This window comes from Branchiostoma lanceolatum, chromosome 17, assembly GCF_035083965.1.
Source record: "Branchiostoma lanceolatum isolate klBraLanc5 chromosome 17, klBraLanc5.hap2, whole genome shotgun sequence".
In the NCBI taxonomy this organism is placed as follows: domain Eukaryota; kingdom Metazoa; phylum Chordata; class Leptocardii; order Amphioxiformes; family Branchiostomatidae; genus Branchiostoma; species Branchiostoma lanceolatum.
The window spans coordinates 5,330,940-5,352,967 of NC_089738.1; the positions used below are offsets into that span (position 1 = coordinate 5,330,940).

Consider the following 22,028-nt stretch of genomic DNA (forward strand, 5'->3'; position numbering starts at 1 on the left):
TGTGACATTGTAGAAGCAAGCCTTTTGTTTTAAATCATAAATTCCTTTCATCAATGAAAAATTGAGAGCAGTGTGTTTACTTTGTGTTGTCTTTTTCAGACATCAATGAGTGCCTGTCAAACACGCACAGCTATTCTCACCTGTGTGTGAACACACGGGGCAGCTATTCCTGTGCCTGTCCAGAGGGTACCTTCTCTGGGATTCTTTAATTAATGAAAAAATGAGAGCAATGTATTTATTTTGTGTTGTCTTTTTCAGACATCAATGAGTGCCTGTCCAACACACACGGCTGCTCTCACATGTGTGTGAACACACATGGCAGCTATTCCTGTGCCTGTCCGGAAGGGTACCTGCTTGGGGATGACAGAAGGATATGTGCAAATGTTAACGAGTGTGCGGACGACAACGGAGGATGTGCACAGGTGTGTGTGGACACAGAGGGAAGCTTCAGGTGTTCTTGTTACCCTGGGTACAAGATTGAGGATGAATTCATGTGCACAGGTGAGAAACACTTTAATAACAATAATAATCACAGTAAGCAGTTGTAGTGTTTTGGAGCTTATCTTTTATATACAAGAAAATACATCTTTATAATAGATAACAAAGTCCTCTTCGTATACACTCCTCAGGTTCAAAAAGTTACAATAAAACACAGTGAAAAAAGCAAGCTTGATTTGACTGGATTAACAAAAAAACAAGACAATATGTTTTTGTTGGGCATGCAGCTATCCATTACTGAAATGTATATCAATTTTATACAGGATTGATTAATATGTATTTTCAACAGTAGTTTCTTACAAATTTTCAGCTAAACCTGGTAGTAGTTTCTTACAAATTTTCAGTTAAACCCGAGTAATAGTAATTTGATATTTTACTGTGTTCTACAGATGTGGATGAGTGTGCGGAAGGCAGAGATGGTTGCCATGCCAACGCAGAGTGTGTAAACAATGAAGGGTCGTACGACTGCTACTGTTGGACTGGGTTTGAAGGAGATGGACGCACCTGTACAGGTATGGTAGGAAGATACTTCTGTAATTTGAAAGATTTCCCTTTTATTACAAAAAGAGTGTTATATCTAATATGTCTATTTTGTCAGTAGCACTGATATCATTGAAAGCTACTACAGTATATAACTGTACTATAATTTGTACTCATCGCTTGTCCAATAACTTGAAGTGATTTAATCAGCACAATACCATTCATTTCCAAATAGAACATTATATAACTAACACTTCCACATGAAAAGTCAAAGTAGCAAGTCAGTTGTAGTTTCAAGTTAGGCAATGGTGGCACGTGGCCTTGTGGTTAGGGTTGCTGCCACCACTCAAGCACGTTAAAGAACCCATCATGCTTATTGAAATTAGTAGAAGTCCTTCACGATGTGAGTGGATCAAATAAGGCTGTCCAGATATAACTGTTACAGCTTGTACTCTTCAGTACAAACCAGGTTTGTTACGTCATGATGTACTTTACTGGTTATGCAATACAAACAAACAAACAGACAGCAAGCCCACTTATCAATGATTTCAATGGCCAGTGTTAATCAATACTAAGGATGTGATCAAAATGAAAGCCTACAACAGTTTGCCTTTTTTGTTCTAAGCAAATATATAGTACTGACCTGAATTTTAGTTACCTCGGCAACAGAGCTTTAAAAAAGGATATATTCTTTTAATCTGACAGACCAGGATGAGTGTGTAACAGCCGACTGTCAGCAGCTCTGTACCAACACACCTGGCAGCTTCATGTGTGGCTGTCAAGAGGGTTACCTCCTATTGGACGACAAGCGGTCATGTGACAACATTGATGAGTGCTCATTGGACGACCACGGAGGGTGCAGGCACATCTGTAGAGACACGGAGGGCAGCTACTACTGCGAGTGTGAGCCAGGGTTTCACCTGGCCCCTGATGGAAAAGCTTGCAACAGTAAGTGAATTTTTCATAGTATAGGGTTAGAGCATTGGGCTTATAGCCAATAGGTCCCGGGTTCGATACTCGACATGCCCCGACCTTGTGTCTATTGGAAAGGTGTTGGGCTCAGAACCAATAGGTCCCGGGTTCGATACTTGTCATGCCCTGACGTTGTGTCCACGGGAAAGGTGTTGGGCTCAGAACCAATAGGTCCCGGGTTCGATACTTGTCATGCCCCAACATTGTGTCCATGGGAAAGGCGTTGGGCTCAGAGCCAATAGGTCCCGGGTTTGATACTTGACAGCCCCTGACTTTGTGCCCTAGGGAATGTGCCAATTTACACGATATTCCTATGATGGTGGAGTGACGCCAACCAAGCTTCTTCTTTTATATTATATGATATAATCTGTCAAAATTTTACCAAAAATGTTACACAGATTTTTAGGCCACCAAGAGAATAATCATATTTTGCCTATTTGGTTAAGCAATATTAGAAGTCTGAAGAAAACACAAAAAGGGTCTCTAATATTTCAGAGGTCAACTTGTCCCCTGCTTATAAACAGTATTTAGTTATTGGCTCTTGGGCGTTTCCTAAAAGTCAGAATGCATAGTTGGAAAACAAACAAGAGTCCGTAGGACACAATTCTCCGTGAAGTATTTATAGTATGTACAAGTATTGACCCACACAAATTGCATCTCTGCTCAGTCCAAGTAGTGTTTTAGAGCAAGTAAAGAAAAAGTGTTTGTTTATATTTTTCTTTCAATACAGGAGTGGTCAACCTGCTGAAAAGTATGTTTTTACAACATGGCACAGATGGGATCTAGAATTTCCGGGAAAAGTCACAAAGTTAGATCTAGATGGCCCCTTTTCAATTATCAACGAACCATTGAGCCTTAGATAACTAAGATGTATCAGAACTAATAACTAAGATGTATCAGAAATCACAAATATGCAGTAAATCCTCTTTCTACAATTTATTGCAGGCCGGCCTGATCTATAGCTATCAAGCTATTTGCAATTAAAAAGGCTAATTTATATTATCGTAACATTTCACGAAGGTCAAAGGTCACGGGATCTAACCACCCGGAAGTGACACTGGCGCGCGCACTTTTCTGAGATATATTTCTCAACAATCTTTCATCCCCTGCGTAAACTTTTTACATTGTCACAGCCTCCGTATTATAAACTACAAGTGTGGTAAGTTTGAAGGTCCAGAGATTTGCCATTTTCACACTGTGCGTAAAAATGCATCGTCCGTCCCGTGCGCACATACTGTATGCGAGTTGCGAGGGACACGGCATACTTAATACACAGACTGGAGGTCACTCTGTACATGTTCGCAGCTAAAACTCACAATTCCCGTTGCCGCATTGGTATGTAACTTGGTATATCGTTTGCTAGGTTGCGTGTGGTGATGCACGTTGTCTATTTTTCAATGTAACAGTGACTATACGATCACAGCAAGTAAGGAAGATTCATACCCCGTATCTGCCTGAAGTATTCCAGTCATGCATAACGGATTATAACATGGTCCCTATGGCAGGGCAGTGGGACATAGCATTAATTATAGGGGTGCAATTACGATATTGGATTGACGTTTAAAGTAGTTATGGTGTAACAAAGCTATTGTGCATCACCACGCCGAACCAGGCAAACGATATGCCAAGTTACACACCAATGCGACAACGGGATCGTGAGTTATAGCTGCGAACGCGCAAACAAATGCATCCCCAATACTCCCAGAAGGAGGTCATCCTCCTTCCCGGAGTAACAAAATATCTTTTTGAGTCTACATGGCTCAATAGCAAACTTTAACTTATAAGTTAAAGGCTTCTCATATACATAGTGTTTACCTTTAGTTTCTTAACATAGTGAAAACTTTATGCCCTTGTCGATAGCTCACTCAATTATTCATGTATATAAATTTTCATCATGTGATTTCTGTTTATACAGGAGACAATGTACTAACAGCTAACCAGGGAGGAGATGGGGAGAGTGCAGTTCCATCAGAGCTGACAGGGGGCACTCCTCTGCCCATGGCTGTGGGGCTGTCCATTGCTGCAGTACTGCTGATTCTTCTTGTGTTGGCTTTCGTCAAATGTCGACCCAGGATCAACCAGTCTACAGCTGGGTAAGTAGAATCCACCAAACAATGGTTTGTACCTGTCAGGATATTTGGAGTTTTTTTTTACACAACCAGGAATCTCACCTGCTGACGTTTCGGTGTCTGTCAGACATCTTATTCAGAGCTTCTGACTGGAGTACTGCTCCACATCGCTATAAGTAGCCGATGAAGGTGGCACTTTTGAGGTGAGAACAGTCCCAAACGTCAGCAGGTGAGATTCTTGGTTGTGTTAAAAAAACCTCCAAATATCCTAAAGTATGTTCTACCAACCTCGGATGAAATTATTTTCGGAATGGTTTATACATTTTGCGCATTAGATGATAAATAATCTACCGTGCATGTGTAGAAACATTGGATAGTGAAATACTGTATAATTTTATTATGCAGAAATGTTAGGGGGAATCTAATTTCGCGGTAGAGAGAAAATGGAGTGTTCGCGGTGGTTTTGAGTTGGCGTTTGAAACAATAGTAGCGCTACACAGTCCCACAATGCAATGGCTTTTCGTGGTGGTTTTAAGAGTTCATTACGAAAACCGCGAGCATTTCTCCATTTACAGTAAGCGGACTGAACTGATTATCTATATATCCACTTATATTATAAGACCTAATGCTCAGTTTCCAAGCTTTACAACTAATCTAAAGTTCCCACTGCGTATCTCACTGAAGCTGTGGCACAACAATCAGACCTCCCTGCAACGGAGCAATTTGACAGAGCCTTCGATGAATTTCATTGATAAAAAAAATCTTTTTTCGCTGTGTTTTGTTGCATTCCTAGTCAAACTTGCCTAAATTCAAGGGTAACACAAATCCAATTCAGGATGCCAACGTGTCGCAACTTCAGTGAGATAACCCACTTATAACATGTTATTCCAAAGAAAAGGCATAAAAATTTAGGACAATAAAAGAAGATGCTAATGTTGAATGCTGCAAAATGCAGACTCTTACAAAAGACAATGAGTATGGTCAGAACTTCCAATCTTAGTAACAATCAGTTTTGCTTTTACGCCAAATGACAGTTACATTATACTAAAAGGCAACTGGATAAAATCTTAAAAGACAGTTTCAGACAGTATCCACAGTTACAAAGTTTATCTTGTTACTTGAATGGCTTTCATTTGACATATCTTATTAGTAATACCTGGATGTCTAACCTTCATCAACGTATGTTGGTTTTACAGCATAGGGAAGTCGCTGCCAACAGTGTTCTTCAAAAACCCTCTCAAAGATCTGGACCACATTTATGACAACCCGAAATTCCTGCCTGAAGAGACTGTGATCAATAAGAAGACCGTCACTGAGAAGCAGATCCACGTCATTCTACCACAACAGCCCGCCTTCCCACCTCCACCGCCACCTGCAATGGTACCGAGTGGCACATGCCTGAGCAGGAGGTCTACAGCTGCATCACCTGCCCACCCGCGCCCTGCACCTGGCAGTCGTCACGCCCCGCGGGTTCCTAAGAGAAGGGTGAGAGCTGAGAACCCGTACGTTCTCGACCCCACCAGACACATCCAGCACAACAGTCATGCTGCTGACCCAGGTCAGGGGGCAGAGGTCATCAATTATGGTACCTTCCCAGGGCAAAGGCCAGAGGTCAACAATGATGACACAGTCAGTGAGCACATCTATGAAACCCTTGATCATCAGCATATCCCTGTCTCAATGATTTAGATTGTACCAAGAATGATGAAAATATGCATAAGATAGGATATAGTTTGGTACAGAGATTCAATCAGCAAAGGATATATACATATATGCTGATAGTGAGTTCACAGCACAATAATGTTGTAGATGGTATATACTATCTAGTATACGTGTAGGAGTGTAGCCTCCTTTGCAGACTTTCTGGGCGGCGCCTAGCCTGATTTCAATCAAGCCTCCTGTGACCGTTCGCCGCCCTGTAACAGCTCGCCGCGGGGAGGGGAGAGAAACCCCCGGACAGCTGAAGTTTGCGTTGTGCAGGCTGGGTGGCGCCGGTATCTTTGGCCGACAAATGTGATACATGTATCTCCAGCAAAAGAACCTTACCCCGATTTGTCAAAAATTGGGAATTCGCGCTCTCCCAAAAAATGACGGCGCCTCCCAGAAAGTCTTTAAAGGAGGCTAGTAGGAGTGGACATTTAATGAAAGCTAGCTCTATTGTATTGCAGTACATGTACTATACATGTATGGCATCATTGTTTACACAATAGAATCTGTGCATTTTTAAAACTTCATGCAACGATTGCAAAGCACTCTTTTTATGTGTTACAGTATACTTTATCAGTTAATGTTTTCACCATAGGAGTGCCAATGTTATTTGCCAGCCAATGTTTGCCATATTGTAAATGTAAAAGTTTTAAGCTAGGCTATTTACATACCACGTATTTGGGTGATTTGAGCTTGACGTATGGGACTTTTTCTAAAAGATTACAGTTTTAACATAATATACTTGTTTTAATGATGAGATAGTAATGCCTTCATTTGAATAGATTAATACATTGAACTAACAGTGTTAACCAATACTGCATAGCCTAACATATATCACGATTTTGCTTCAATAAAGAATAGAAAATACCATGTTTTTGTTCTAACACAACCAAGTTGAACCAGGAAATGATTTGTCTTGAAGTACTCTATGTGACAGGAAATGACATACACACCAATCATAAACGTTAGTTGGGTAACATAAATTCGCGGGGTACTTAAATTTGGGATTTTTCGAAAACGGGGTGTTTAGGGATATGTGCTAGATACAACATCAGTAATACCGCTAGAAATGCAAACTTGACAGACTAACGCATTCAGAACACTGTCTGAAAAGCTTCGATAACCATGCATTAGAAGTTGGCTACGTCAAAAACTCTCCCTCCCTTATTGTCACAGTCTGAGGGCTTCGTGGGAGAATTATATGTACATACATGTAGTTGTTCGCTGGTTTATAAGACAAATGTCACATCCGCTTCCTGCTCAACACAATTATTTACAATACAACTTATTAGAATCTCTTTTGCTAACCTACAACTGGACTCTAAGTGTGATCAATCATCAAAACGCCTCTTTGCTGCTACAACCAATGGCTACGGCACTACGGTGAATTTTCCCGCCGCCATATTCGTTACCCAGAATCCTGCTATTCGGCAGACGACAAACGTTTGCGAGGAACACTTTTTTGTCTAAATGTTGTGTGTGATAGTGGACTGATGGCAATATTTTCCTCAAAGTTTGCTCTTAGCACAAGCAGAAACACATGGACATAGTAGTATTACCATTTCTACGGCATCCAGCTAACGCCCCGATGAATAATGTACAAATTTCCATGACGTTGGGGGTGAACTTTGAGTGACGTTCTACCAACTCAACACACGGGTTGTTTCCCGAATTCGAAGGCCTGATGCGTGCGGTACGGCCGTTTTTTCGTGTATTTTTTTTTACTTGGACACGTCTATATCCATAGCACTCTCCTCAAGCCAAGGATGGAACGAATAGCTGCTGTATAAAATGTGATTAGCGGTAAGATATTCAAGACGAATCTTCTCTCCCGAATTAATGTGCCCCCCTGTCCGACAGCACCGTCATTGCGCATGCGGCGGACGGTAGTTTCAAGTTGAAATATTATGGTGTCAGCACGACTAGAGACAAAATCTACCATATATATGATTAGTGCAAAGATAGTACATGATACTGACAGAATAATAGAAAAAAAAGGATGGTTTATTGTTCTGCTAGATTGATTTCAGTCAACCATTATCGGAAAAATCCAGAATTTATGTTACCCAACGTTATGTATTGATGGAACGTTTAGTGAAACTGAAATGTGACAAAAAGTGACAAAAACGTTTCATATTCAACCTTTTATTCTAGCCCCTCTGGTAAAGCATGTCTCAAAATAGAAAAGCATATATCTAGAACAGTTTATTCATTATTGATTTCGGATATTTAGGTGGTGTGATAAGCCTCAAGGTCAAGAACAAGAGCAGGAAACAAAGGGACCTAAAACCCTAGACGAATCCGGCTTGTTTCCAAAGTTACAGAATGGCAAAAATTTGGGAATTGGTGATGCTTCGTTAACGAGATATCGGCCTTTTCGCAACAGGGACTACAAAATGTGGGTATGATAGGGGATGAGTTCTGTCTTTTTGAATTATGTCGTGGTGCTGATATTCGCCCCAGTCCCAAAGTATATTAAAAATTGTCTGTTAGTTTTCGTTCTGAATTCTTTGAGGAATACAAAATGGGGATACTATAACAGCTTGAGTTCCGCCTGTTTGGACTTCTATGTGTTGACAGCGTTTCTACGTCCATCTCCAGTGTACATTAAAAAGTTGTGTGTCAGTTTTTCTTCTGAAGTCTTTGAAACAATACCCCTTTGTCTGCTCCAAGAGTTCTTCCTACATACGGTGCCTCTATGCCTTCCGCACACGGGACTTTCTCAGCATCACTCCACGATCTTTCTGTTTCCTCAACTCCTAGTCTACTCAGAAGTCTGCTCATCAAATCTGGCATGACGGGCTGTAGAAGTATCCCAGAAACCCTCAGCGTTTCCATGGCAACATGAAGGACGGTCCCCGCCCATTCTCTGTCCTGAGGAGAATCGCCGAGTTTCCATGGCTTGTGTCTGTGTACAAAACCGTTCGCCTGTTTCACGCATAGCATGGTTTCTTCTAACACCTTGTAGATGTGGAAGTTTTCATAGTGTTGATCCACCGAGCCTGAAAGTGGTCCAAAAAAAGAACTTGTATAAGCTCACGACAGCAAGACGACTTGGATTTGTGTGTAAATACAACTAAATTCTGAAATGTGCCAAAAGCAACAAAATAACATTCAACAAGCTGCTAGTCCGCCCAAACCTACACCACTTCTTCCTTACATCACAAGCTATCTGCCACAAAAAAATCAAAACCAAAACTAGCACAAAAGATACCAAAACTGGAAGTTCTGCTGAAGTACCAAGGTCACGTACCAGGGGGCCAAAATGGTCCTTCATCTTTAACTTTCAAAGACCTACCTATGTAATCCATGCAGAAGTTCTTGTGTTTTGCTAAGACCTACAAAATTCGGGAACACCCCTTGCCAAACTGTTGTCTAATGTAGCATTAATGCCAGAAATACATATGCAGCACTAATGCTTGGTTAGTGCACACTGCCATGGTAATTTCATGGTTATTATGGTTGTCCAAATACCAGTCCCTCAATGTCCTAGCAGCCATGCCTTGGACCAAGGCTTGAACCAATTAGTTGGCATCTTTCTAGCATTAGTGCTTTCTGCCACAGCCTCTAGTCATGCTTGACCTATATATTAGCACCCTGCAACAACTGGGGTTTTGACAAGGGTGGACTGTAGTTAGGGGGCAGAGGGTTAATTTGGTGTGACCACCCCCACTGGCACCTGCCAGGGGAAAGGGTTTCCACTTCCCCTTCAGTCCAAGAAGACTGGGTGATAAATGATGATTTATGGACAGGGGTGTATGCTGGCATTAATGCTCTGTTCCAAAGGGAGCAGAGGGAATTCAGCATTAATGCCCAATGTGCTCCGATAATGCTACATTAGACAACAGTTTGGCAAGGGGGTCACTCAGGCACACACACACACACACACACACACACACACACACACACACACACACACACACACACACACACACACACACACACACACACAGGTACACCAAAAACAATACCTTCATTTTTTACAGAGGTAACAAGTTGATGCAGTCATTCCGTTACCTGGTAACTCTTGTAAAGTCTTTAGTAACTTGTAATCTTCTTCTGTTGCCAGACTGTTGCTCTTTTTCCCAAGATGCATTGGGAACATGTCAGCTGAGAATGCTGGGAAGGTCTGGGTGGGGTTCAGGCTGGTTGCTAGGCAACGGTTCAGCAGCCCTCCTATGTTGCCTGCGAGGTCTGCATTCAGAACCTTCACCACCTTCTCATCTGAGTAATCTGAAGAAAAAAAATACATTCAGAGCTGAAATACAATTTACAAATTGCCCCAGTGACAGTAATAGAAATGCTCTTACTATGAGTTCTTGTTGCTATACAAATCAGTTAGGTATGGAAAAGCCTGCGTGCCATTCTGTTCTAAGTATCTATTTATTTATCTATTGGTTCAGCATGTACAAGCCAGGTTGCCCAACTAGCCGTAGGCTATTACTAAGGGCGAACCCATGTGCGGCCTTAGGACTGTAGGTTTTGAACCACTCGCACCGGCAAGGACCCCTACTCTTCTCGATAAGTGCGGTGGGTTCTTTAACATACTCGAGGTGTGGCTGTCCTCAAACACGGGACCACCATGTAACGTCCTATCTGAGGGACGTCCCTAACCGAAGCTAGGGACACCTGAGTGAAGTGAGGAAAGTCGTGTAAAGTGCCTTTCCCAATAAGGGCACAACATCGGGGTATATCAGTGATTTCAAACCCAGGACCTCTTGGTTGTGGGCGAAACACCCTACCGATTGCGCCACACAATGCCACTCTGTTAAGTGAGCATTTACTCCAATAGTGGTAGTGACCATTGAAGCAAATGGAAACCAAACAGAATCAGACTGTGGCTAAGCGGCTATCTCACTGAAGCTGTGGCACTTTGGCAACCTCGCTGCGGCCGAGAGAATCGAAAGAGCGCTCACAAATTTCATCAGTAAAAACGCATCTTTTTATGCTTAATGTGTTTTGTTGTCTTTTTAGTCATATTTGTACTATTTGCATGATATCCAAATTACATTTACAAAGTCAAGGGTAATCCAATCCAATTTAGGTTGCAGAGAGGCCACCAATGTGCCACAGTCCAGTGAGATACCCACATTAGTTAGGATTTTCTTCCACAAAAAACAGGAACGATTACAAAGGATTACAAAGTCAACATACATGTATGAGCCTTTTCGTCCTTGGGGGAACACACTCCCACAACATCTCAAATCAGCCAGATCACTTCCACATTTTCAACAACTATATGATGTCCACTACCTCTCTGCCAAACATTGATATGCAAATTCCGTTCTAGTCCTTTCTTTTCTGACGTTATTCCATTGTTTTTCTATGTTACATTATGTTACATTTATGTTTCATTCATTTTGTTATTTGAAATCAGTTGTAATAAGTTAGTATTTCTAAGCATTTAGTTAAGTTTACTTTGTATCATTATTCAATTACAGTTTGTGTTATTTTTGTTATCTTATGTATCTAAGTTTGAATGTGGGGATTGAACCCCAGGGCACATTGAAAAACGCCATCACAGGCAATATGTTACCCCTGGTTAAATAAAATAAACAAACAAACAAACAATAACACTATTTTGGAATGATGGATCAATTTCAAAATCTTTTTTTTCTAATGTGAACACAGAAATTATAAGAAAGTACACTCTCTAACCAACCTCCGTCTGCCTCTAACACCCCATGCTTGAGGAGGAAGTAGCGTAGTCCATCTGCTGAGTATCGCTGGATTCTGTCAAACGGGTCAACAACATTTCCTTTACTCTTGGACATCTGAAGAAGAAAAGAAGAAATGAAATTTGAAGAAAAAGGAACAACATTTTCATTGCATGAAGTTAGTTTATGTGGGTGCAAATACATAAGTTTCCTTTTAGGCAAAGAATAGAATCATACATATAATATTTAGGTCATTATTATAGCATCTGTGCTGATTATCTGATTAAATTAGTATAATTCAATATAAATTAAAGCATAATATTTTCAAGCTGATTGAAGATGAATCTTTTTCTGGATGCTCTTTCATCTTTATCAAACATTGTGCTGTAATACTAGTGCCATACTACAATGTTTAAGAAGTAGAGTTGGAAATATCTTGGTATTTACAATCCATGCTGAAGCAACATGTAGACGTTCCCTTGACTAAGTTATGCTGCAGTACCATTTCACATCACTAGGGGGCGCTGCTAGCATGCAAAACAAAAACCAAGAACAGATTCTCTTCTGCACACCTTTTGACTCTCCAACATGTAGAAGTTGCCTTGACTAAATAATGGTGCAGTACCATTTCACATTACTAGGGGGCGCTGCTACCATTCAAAACAAAAACCAAGAACAGATTCTCTTCTGCGCACCTTTTGACTCTCCATCAGCCAATGGGAGTGAGTGACCACACTCCGTGGGGGGTCCAACCCAGCCGCCATCAGGAACGCTGGCCAGTAGACAGCATGAAACCTGTCATATCAAAGAAGACATGTATTTTCAAGTACATAATTATATAAAGAAAATGCTAGCACTCTGTATGCCTTTGCACACTGAAATTTAAAGTCCCTATCTCACTGGACTTTAACCAAGCGATTTTACAGAGCGCTCAATGAATTTCATCGATAAAAGATGAATCTTTTTACGCTTAGTGTGTTTTGTTGCCTTTTTAGTCATACATTTTGCATGATATTCCCATTTTAAAGTGAAGGGTAACACAAATTCAATTTAGGTCAAAACGAGGTTGCCAACGTGCCGCAAGTCTAGAGAGATACCCGCTTAAGAAATGACTATAATTAATGCAATATATACATAAATATATTTACATTGTGTTATTCCATTGTGAAAATTAAGAGGGTAGTTGTTCCCTTCTGTTTCAATTAGACACATGACTACTGTATCCAGTTCTAAGAGTGTAAAAATTTAACCTCTATTAACATCAATCCGCCAGGTTACATAAATCTGCCACTTTGAAAAACAGTGGGTTTGAGTGGTCTCTAGTGCTGCAGCCCCAGGTATGCACAGTTTAGATATACAAAAAGGTATTATACTGGAGGATGTTGGGTTGGAGATCTGTTTGGACATATTTTTTCAGAGTGGTGAAATTATGCACCCTGGTGGAATTTAGTAGATGTTAATTAGTGTACAATATGAATAGGCACATGTTGGCTCTCATACCTGACAATGTCCTTTCCTACAACATGGCAGTCAGCAGGCCAGTGGGCGTGGTGGTTGTCAGGGTAACCGCAGACAGTCAGGTAGTTCACTAGAGCATCCAGCCACACATAGATCTGATGCAAACAAAGGATGGACATAATAGTAGTCAGTGCTAAAATTTCTTCCAACACTAAGGTATTCACGGATCAAATTTTAAACGACCGCTGTTGCCTTCTTCAGGATCAATAATGACCAATCACTTCGGAACGTTAACTTGCGAGAGTTACAGACACGTGACCTTATTGACACGTGTCTTTACAGATACGTGACATCAGCAATTGCTCAAATGTGCCAGGAACTTCAGAATATCTTAACAGTTACCCTGCTTTAATTCTTTATACACTTTGATTTCAATATATACAGCATGTACATACTGTCTGCATAAATGAATAAATGTAAAATACATGTCATTAGGCCACCCCATCTTAATTTCTTGGTTAACAGAATTTTCAAATAAATGCTAGATCGAAAAATCAACAGGAAAACAGAATCTCAGAGGAAAGTTTGTACTTTGGTGCGCACAATTTCAGGGAGTGAACAGGGTCAGGTGCAAGATTTCACCCCAGACTACTCTGTTAACTGTCATGATTTTTTTGAATTGGTGTGGCCTTACATGTAGATGATTGTACAACCCAAAAAATGAATTTAGCCTATGAGATGTCTGGACCCATAGGGTACTGTAGAGTACCCCTAAAGTACTGTAAAGCCTTAAAGTTTATGTTTGCGACAGACTTGGTTTTAATCTCGCGGTAGGGAGAAAATGAAATGTTCGCAGTGGTCTTAAGTTTGCGTTGGAGACAATAGTAGACATGCAAGGTGGTAGGAGGGCACAAATTTTGTTGTGGTTTTCAGTTTGTGGCGAACAAATACCGCGAAAACCGCAAATATAAAACCACCGCAGACATTTCTGCATCTACAGTAATGTCATTTACTATAACATACTATTAGCCTGTGATACTAGAGGAGTCAACTGTATTTCATGGTTTAGACGTACAGTTTGCGTGGAGTCGTCAGGTACAGGTATCCCCCAGGGGAGACGGTCACGTTGTCTGGACACGGACAGATCCTCCAGTCCCTCCTCCAGCCAGCCTCGCACCAGTGACCGGTACTTACTGGGGTACACAGCTACATGGAGAATACATGTGGTATGGTATCAAATGTATATGACTGTACAGTTGAAGGGCCAATGAACCGGGTAAGTGTACATGGAAAAAAAGGAAATGTTATAAAACTGACTCTTAATTAAAACATTTTAAAAATCCTTTAACTAAAAGAATTTGACTCGCTGTGTAACAGTGGGGATCAACCTCCACTAACTGACCAGTCTAACTGGTCCGGACCTTTTAGCCTAGTGGTTAGCGTGTTGAATTCCCAAGCCGTGCGGATTGGGATCGGCGTGAGTTCGAATCCCGGGAGCGGCGTACTCGCCCCTTTGGGTTTTTATAACTGGAATTCTTGACCAAATCGTTCAACCTTTTTCGGCTACATGTACATTGTATGTGACCCATGCAAGCACTGTTGACACATGATTTTTTTTCATGTGTCTACAGCGCTTTTTTATCATATAATTTACCTACTCAAATAAACTTTCACGCTAAAACAGAATCTCCTCCACTTCTGGGCCTTTGTGGAATTGAGAAAAGTAACTATTCATGTCCATTATTTTTCATGTAAACATAAATGATAAAGCTTTTTGAGCACGAGAAGAGGACACTTGATATTAAGGCGTACTTGAATTTCAATTAGTCTACTGACAGAGGTGTTCCAAGTGCAGTTATGTATTTTTTTCTGCTGTAGAAAATTTCAACATAATAATATCAATAAACTACACCAAATGTTATGATGATACCTCTGTAGTGGCTCACTATCTAATTCTTAGTTGTCTACAGTAACATGATAATCTGATGTGACCACACACACGCAAGGGACTTGAAAGAAATGGTCACAGAGAACAGGGGGACACTGTGGACAAGATTCTTCATGTCTTGGTCAAAGCATTTAGACCTTCCACCTTCTTATAGTGTAAGTTATACTTAGTACAAGTAGGTATTAGTTCTTAACTGATCTGACTGATTATAATACACGAGACGATTTTATGTTTTACCTCTGGGATTTGAGTCCAGCCATTTCAGCAGCCTGGGCCCAAACTCCGACAGACGGAACATGTAGTTCTCCTCCTCCATCCACTCCACCTGGCTCCCTGTCTCCATGGCAACCTGCAGAGAGACATCATTGGTCAGAATATCATCTCTGTAATTCATCAGGGATGTCTTATACCTTACTCCTAGTATTTGGGGTGCGTACTTTAATTGAGAAAATACAGTAAAAAAAGTATTGATCTCCATGACTTACATGTAATAGAAAGATTAATTTCATGTTCATTTAACAGAATAAAAAAAAAAAACCTTATAGCTTAGGTAAAGCTATGCTGTAGTGCAAAAATATACAAGTCTTTCTTATTTATTTATTTGTTTATTTCACATATGGCATCAAGTAAAAGAAACATCTTTCAACTTCAACTTCAACTTAAACTACCCCCAGATAACCCCCCTAGGGGCAAAGTAGGGGGGGAGGAGGTCCCAGGCTAAGGCGGGCAGGCCTCCAGCCTGGCGCGGAAAGACTCAACGGTGGGAGCCGTAACAACCGCGCCAGGCAGGGCGTTCCACTCGGGTATGGTGCGGGGGAAGTATGAATATTTGTAAGAGTCTGTTCGGGCGTAAAGTGGTTGAAATTTGAGCGTGTGGCTTCCCCGGGTGCGCCCCTGAGCTGGTTTCAGTAGACTATCTGTATTAATATTGATGTGGTTATTAACTAGCTTATACAAAAAGGTGAGGCGGGCGTTCCTCCTCCTTTAAACATATTACACACCAGTTTTGTGTATTTTAAAAATACAAGCTGCCTGAGACCAGACTGTAAGGTTTGATCCATATATACACACAGAGATAGACTCTTCTGTTTCCGGTAAGTGTTGTGGCTTCTTTAACATATTCAATATGTGCCTCTCTTCCAGCTTTACATTTCATTCAAGAGGACCACCCTAGCCAAAGATAGGCACTCATCCTCACCTGAAGAAAAAGCCTAAGGATACTTTTGCAAACGTTGCATCTACACTTACCTTGATATTTTTGCCAGTAGTCTTGTCCACACTGTCCATGACTTTGTTGTCTGGTACGAAGGCTTCATCAGAAGTGGAGTACCAGCCTTCATACTTCCCTTGGTAGATATAACCTGCAGACTGTAACTTCCTCTGGGGGGGAACATGGAGAAACATGGTCGTTTTAATTAGTTTATGCAGATAAGTGGAAGAATTCACGCTATGAGTGTTTTCATTGATAACTTGGCAAACATTGTCTATTTTGGAGTGTTAAGTATTTGTTATGCAACAAGTTTCATCGGATTGATGAATGAATTTGTATTATCTGTATCTTTATCTATATAGCTGGTATAACCCCCCTTCGATCAGCGTAACACACCAGCTTCGCAGGCACGGGGCGCGGCAGCAGCTGGTTATATTCCAATGAATGACCTGTCACACCTAATGTTGCACATCTGTCTGCAAGCGTTGTTTAAAGCTACTAAGGCCCAATTTACACTTGTTCAATGAAACTGTAGTACTACACATGGTAGTCTACTACTGTAGTAGACTTCAGATTCGCGTCCACTTTACACTCAACGACAGGAAGCCTGGCAGGACGCCCCACTGTTCTTGATTGTCATGAAACTGTAGTGACCTATTGTGACCTTTGAAAAATCGCGGGAGGAAATTTCAGCATGTTTTTTATTTGTGAAAAGGTAGGGGTTTTATCTAATGCGAAATACCAAGGAAAAGGGCCTGACAGCTCGGTTTTACTGAGAAAACTTAAGAATGACCGCAGATGACCCGAAATGGAACGCGCGTTCAGTTCGAATTACGTCAGATCGAACATGGTTGTTGCCTTCGAAGCGTAGTCTACTACTTCTGTACTACAGTTTCTCTTTACACCCGGTCCGAAGTTTCGCAGAATCTCTGCCGAAGTGTAGTACTACTACCCCCGAGGTTGTAGTAGACTTCTGTAGTAGACTACAGTAGTTTTCTTTTTACACCCAGAAAAAAGCTAGTAATACAGTTAAAAGGACAAGTGTAAATTGGGCCTAAGAGAGGTGCTCCTATACACAGTATTTGATGAGAACAAGTTCTATTCTACTATGGTTCTCCAAAAATACAAAATTATGAACACATCAATCCTTGGTTGATAACTCTGGTACATGACTATTTATTGTCCTTTTTTGAGCCATGTCCTTTTCTGAGTTCATTATATGTAACCAAAGAAAATAACCTGTGGGAAGTAAGCATAAGAAGAATCAAGGACTACAAAAAATGGCAGGAATTTCGTTTTCTGTGGACCCTGAACTCATGTGTTGGAATTGCATTGTATTTTTTTTTCTTGGTCAAGAATCTCCCTACAAGTGGAAAGAAATAGTCTGGATAGAGAACTATTATGTAAATACACAAATCTATTATACTATTTTATAGGTTGTCTGAAATGTTAGAAAATTGTCAGAATGATGTTAGTATATTCCATTAAAAAAGTGACAATTCTTAATTTTCAAAGATATATCTAAGAAATCAATTTATTACAGTATTTTTTACTGGGAGTACTTTACCCAGAAGTGTTCCACAGCTTTCCTATGTCCAGACTCTGTAGTTCGTATGAAGTCTGTGTGCCCAACATGGCTCTTACTGAACAGATCCTGTACAATGTGGGGAGACAAACAACATTGAAATTGGTAGACAACATGCACATCATAAAAGCATCATTGTTGAATGTTGCATGGTGTAATGGTAGGCTGTTTGGCCCAGAAAACAATGTTCAAATCCCCTAACATGCCCCAATACTGTGCCCTTGGGAAAGGCACTTAACATGAATTTCCTCACTTTACTCAAAGGAGAATGAGTAATTAGCTTCAATTTTGCATGTCCCTTGGATCATAAGGACAAGAGATGGAGCTCCCGTGTTTTAGGATAGCAACGCCTAAAGTATGTAAAAGAACCCATTACACTTATGAAAAAGAGTAAGGGTCTATCCTGGTGTGAGTAGACCAAGTCAATCTGTCAGATACGCAGCTTGCGCTTTTAGGTACAAGCCTGGTGTGTTTACCAGGTATGCACTATAAACATTAACAAAAGTACTGACTTCAATTCTCTGAACCAAAAGGTGAAATGCATGAACTGCATCCATTTGCAGATATTTTAACAAAGCACACTACTAGTAGTACTTATTCTATCTTTCTACAGCAAACCTAGATATTTTCTTCTTTTTCAAAACTAAAAAAAGGAATGTCCACAAAAGATAGAAGAAATTCATTACCCTGAAATGTTGAGACACTTCATCGCAGAACTGCAGGGAATCCTTCCCATGTGACACCGCAGCCTGTTGGATCTGTAACCATAGCAACAAAAATACTTCAAATCAGGGAACATTACACAGTTATCATAGTTGTATACTAAAATGAGCACAAAATAGCGCCTGATCTTGCAATTTTGTTTACGTACCATCTGAATGTCAGTGGAATATGAATTTTACAAGTTTATTTTTGCCACATAAAAAGATTAGTTGATGGGATAAAAATAGAATAGGTGTTCTGCCGAGGTTTGTCATTAGAGGAGTCTTGGTAAAGCCCTAGTCACAAATAAGAAATTCAGATCGGCCGACGTGTTGGCGAGCTTCAAATGTGCATTTTCGGCTGAAGTAAGGCCGACGTCCTGTCAATTACGCGGGTTTCGGGCGATTTGTAGAAATAAAAGTTGATCCAAAAGTTGACCCAACATTACATAGATCAGCAATTCCGGAAAAGTAAATCTAATTCTATACCAGACCTTTAAGCCATGTTCATCTGTGCCAGTTGAGAAGATAGATCCACCTGCACCCTTCAGCTGCTGCCACCTGTGGACAGTGTCTGCCAGTACAGCTGAATACAGGTGGCCCAGGTGGGGGACTAGTGGTAGGGGAAAAAAAGAAAAAAAACATCAGATCTTAAAAGTGTACAACAAGGGTATTATTCTAGGAAAAATTGCAGAGAAGCATTGCGAGGGAGTGGAGCAACCAAGCTGGAGATGGTGTGGTTCCCCCTTCCATGGGGTGGAGTGTTAGAGAAATTTAAGTTAAAATGTGGCATTCTAAGGGGGAGAAAATGAGTGTCAGGCACTGTGGCCATGTGTGACCTAGTAGCATCTGAGTCAATCAGAATTTCGTGCTTGACAGAGGTAGACAGTGAGCTTTTTGTAAACATGCGTGTTGATACATTTGACGCCAAGTGTTGGAAGCTGTTGCATTCGTTCGTAACTCGGCTGTTCGTGTCAGAGAATCACATCATTAAGGCACTGCTCCGTTCGGAGGCATTTCCGTCGAGTCCATTCTGGCGACATTACAGATTACTGCAAGCTTGTTCGCCCTCGCCCACTGTAATTACTTATTTTAGATGTATTGTTGATGTGTATCTGTTTGTCTGTTAATATGGGCCGTCGAGCCCGAAATAAACAGAGGAACTTGCTCCCCAGGGTAAGGTCATGATTTTAAGTACCAGAGTTATCAGCCAAGGATTGACGTGTTCAAAAATTCGTATTTCCCGAGAACCATAGTAGAATGGAACTCGTTGTCATCAAGTACTGTAGGAGCTTCCTCACTAAGTAGCTTTAAAGAACGGTTGCAGTCAGATATGCAAAGACTAGGTGTAACAGACCGTTCGGTGTAATATGACCAGCTGCTGCGCGCCGCGTGCCTGCGAAGCTGGTGTGTTACGCCTAATGGCGGTTATACCGGCTATATAGATACAGATACAGATACAGAACCCAGTAACCTTTTTTAGAAAACACAATATACAATGAACTAGTAGTCTCCACCTGATAGGTCCAAATCTGTATGAACAATGTTATTTGTTCTTGTATTTCTCTTAATTTCTGGGACTAATATTGACGACTGCTTAAACTATAGGTGTGCTCAAGATGAACGTCTACACTTGTGACAGCTATATGGGACAAACATCTTAGATTTAGTTGGCACCCCATATAATTATAAAGAAGTTAACAATTCTAGAGTAGATCTTCACAGCCAGAGAGCTAACAACTTGCTTGTGCAGTCGTTTCATAGTCTCAATTTCTCCTCATTTGATAGTTTACTAGTTTGATACATTACTAGTATAGCGAAAATGGGCCGTTTTCGCACTCAAATTATATAGTAAAAACATTTAACATTTGACGGAAAGGGTTTTATAAGAGGAGTACAGATTTTCTGTTCGTTGTACCAGTCATTGTTCATCCTCACCAGAGTTGACATAGAAGATCGGTGTTGTGATGAGAAACCTCTCCTTCTGCTGACTCTCCCCGCCACCATGCACCCGTCTGTAGGGGGAGGGGCAAACCAGCCAACGTGCCTCGCACAGAAATCGGGTCCTTCTCGCCAAAAATATTGTTCTCATACCTCGCTGTATGATCCCCATCGGTGAATTGTACCCTGATACGCTAGGGAATCTATTTACGATCTAAAATTGCGATAGTTTCGGTCTGAAATCCGTAAAATCAACATCATAGTGAAAGCAAGGAGGATTAAACCTCCTTGGTGAAAGTTTCGATGCCATAGACGCCGCCATGTTGGGTTCAAAGGTTAAACGAATCAGCTGAATGGACCAATCACAGTGGGGCTGGGTAAATAAGCGGGGAGTTCAATATCAAAAGAACCATTCCGAGGTGGACAAATGCAACAAATGAAGAGAATTAAGAGACTGAATATAGCACATGAGATAGGAGAGAATATGGAAAGCAAGTGAGACCATCAGCCGAAGCATAACAGACAACAACAACAACAACAACAACAACACCTGGCTCAGAAGAGTAGTCCTGACAGGTAAAGTTGTGCTTTATGTAGCTGTCTGTCGTTTAACAATCTATCTACTAGCTTGAAAGTCCATCTACGTACTGTTGGTATAATGTCATTGGTTTGGTAATTCATGCTACAGAACGACATTTCACAGTGCACTGCAATTTTTTTGGAGCGCAAAATTATACGGAATCGGAAGTTAGGCCACAGCAAGGAGGCTTGATTAAACCTCCTTGGCCACAGCAAGTAAATTTTATTTTTATGTTATGATGTTGACTTATGTTTTTCATGTCATTTGCTGTTAACCTGAGTTATATGTTTCGTTGTAATTATTGGTTCATTTTGTTATCTTTGACCGTCATCTGTATTTTCTGTATTTTCTGAGCAGAAGACCATCATAAGCAGATATGCTTCTTGTCCAATGCTCGATAAATGTATGTGAATAAAATGAAATAAAAACCCTTCTCGGCTCATAACGTGTGCTTTACGGCTTACCGGTAGTTGAGACCGATATTAATTTGACCATAATTCTAAAGGCCTCATATCGTTACTCGTATACTTGATTAAACAATACGTCTGTTCAGATGTTGTCTGCACATGTTCAGGCTGCATTGCAAAAAGCCTCTAGCAGGATTATCTTGTAATCTCCATTTTGTCCGGTACCCCTGTTCATCGTGTTAAATTATTCACACCGGGATTTGCAGGACAATTTTAGCCTCTAAAAATAGAAGATAATGCATCAGTGCTCATTAGCATAGTAATGACATGTGAAAAATACATGAGTCTATTTTGAGAAACACGCGTAAGCCTAGACGGGTAGACATGATTGATAAGTCAGCGTCGCCTGATACTCATCAACGATTGTAACATATACCGAGGAAGTTTGTATCCTATATACATACAACATCAAAAGCTGAAAAAAGATTATGTCTTTTTTACATTATATTTAAGGAGTGTAACCTCCTTTGTTTGGTTTGAGCTAGTATTGTATACGGTTTGAGCAAGGAGATTATATAGACGTCTATATAACTATTTAACCTCGGATATAGGAGATTCTTTGCCCACAACCAGGTAATCTCACCTGCTGACGTTTTAACCTCCTTGGTATAACATCCTTGAACGTTTTATGCGGCAGTTTTAAAACCGCTTGTGAAAAAAAGACACCCAAATTGTGGGCCAAACAGTAACTACTATTCTCCAAGCAGAGGTTTCGGTCGAGTAGGGTAGGATTGTCCGGGATTTTTTTTAAGGGA

At 40.7% G+C, this 22,028-nt stretch overlaps 2 protein-coding genes across 2 annotated transcripts; one reads left to right on the forward strand and one right to left on the reverse strand.

The window, feature by feature from the left end:
* The first annotated feature begins 222 nt into the window (after positions 1-222).
* LOC136422868 (multiple epidermal growth factor-like domains protein 6) lies at positions 223-6,023 on the forward strand. The gene is made up of 5 exons (XM_066410777.1): positions 223-501; positions 888-1,010; positions 1,684-1,926; positions 3,866-4,043; positions 5,216-6,023. Exons 1-5 carry the CDS (start codon positions 300-302, stop codon positions 5,706-5,708), a joined length of 1,239 nt encoding a protein of 412 aa, XP_066266874.1. The 5' UTR covers positions 223-299; the 3' UTR covers positions 5,709-6,023.
* A 1,832-nt stretch (positions 6,024-7,855) lies between these two features.
* Positions 7,856-20,405, reverse strand: LOC136422869 (methionine--tRNA ligase, mitochondrial-like). Its single transcript, XM_066410778.1, has 12 exons — positions 20,224-20,405; positions 18,780-18,898; positions 18,271-18,342; positions 17,567-17,653; positions 16,038-16,169; positions 15,027-15,138; positions 13,917-14,047; positions 12,884-12,996; positions 12,079-12,178; positions 11,389-11,500; positions 9,744-9,959; positions 7,856-8,728 (listed from the first exon to the last, which is right to left on the reverse strand). The coding sequence occupies exons 1-12, from the start codon at positions 20,396-20,398 to the stop codon at positions 8,349-8,351; spliced, it is 1,749 nt and encodes a 582-aa protein (XP_066266875.1). The 5' UTR covers positions 20,399-20,405; the 3' UTR covers positions 7,856-8,348.
* Positions 20,406-22,028: the final 1,623 nt, after the last annotated feature.

Bases quoted from the DNA above. Each gene is read 5' to 3' on its own strand.
- LOC136422869 (XM_066410778.1), bottom strand. From the start codon at position 20,398: ATGGGGATCATACAGCGAGGTATGAGAACAATATTTTTGGCGAGAAGG. The intron at 17,654-18,270 runs GTAATGAATTTC...CACATTGTACAG, and splicing joins AAGTGTCTCAACATTTCAGG to GATCTGTTCAGTAAGAGCCA. The intron at 14,048-15,026 runs GTAAAACATAAA...TTCTCCATGTAG, and splicing joins GCTGGACTCAAATCCCAGAG to CTGTGTACCCCAGTAAGTAC.
- LOC136422868 (XM_066410777.1), top strand. From the start codon at position 300: ATGTGTGTGAACACACATGGCAGCTATTCCTGTGCCTGTCCGGAAGGG. The intron at 502-887 runs GTGAGAAACACT...TGTGTTCTACAG, and splicing joins GGATGAATTCATGTGCACAG to ATGTGGATGAGTGTGCGGAA. The intron at 4,044-5,215 runs GTAAGTAGAATC...TTGGTTTTACAG, and splicing joins ATCAACCAGTCTACAGCTGG to CATAGGGAAGTCGCTGCCAA.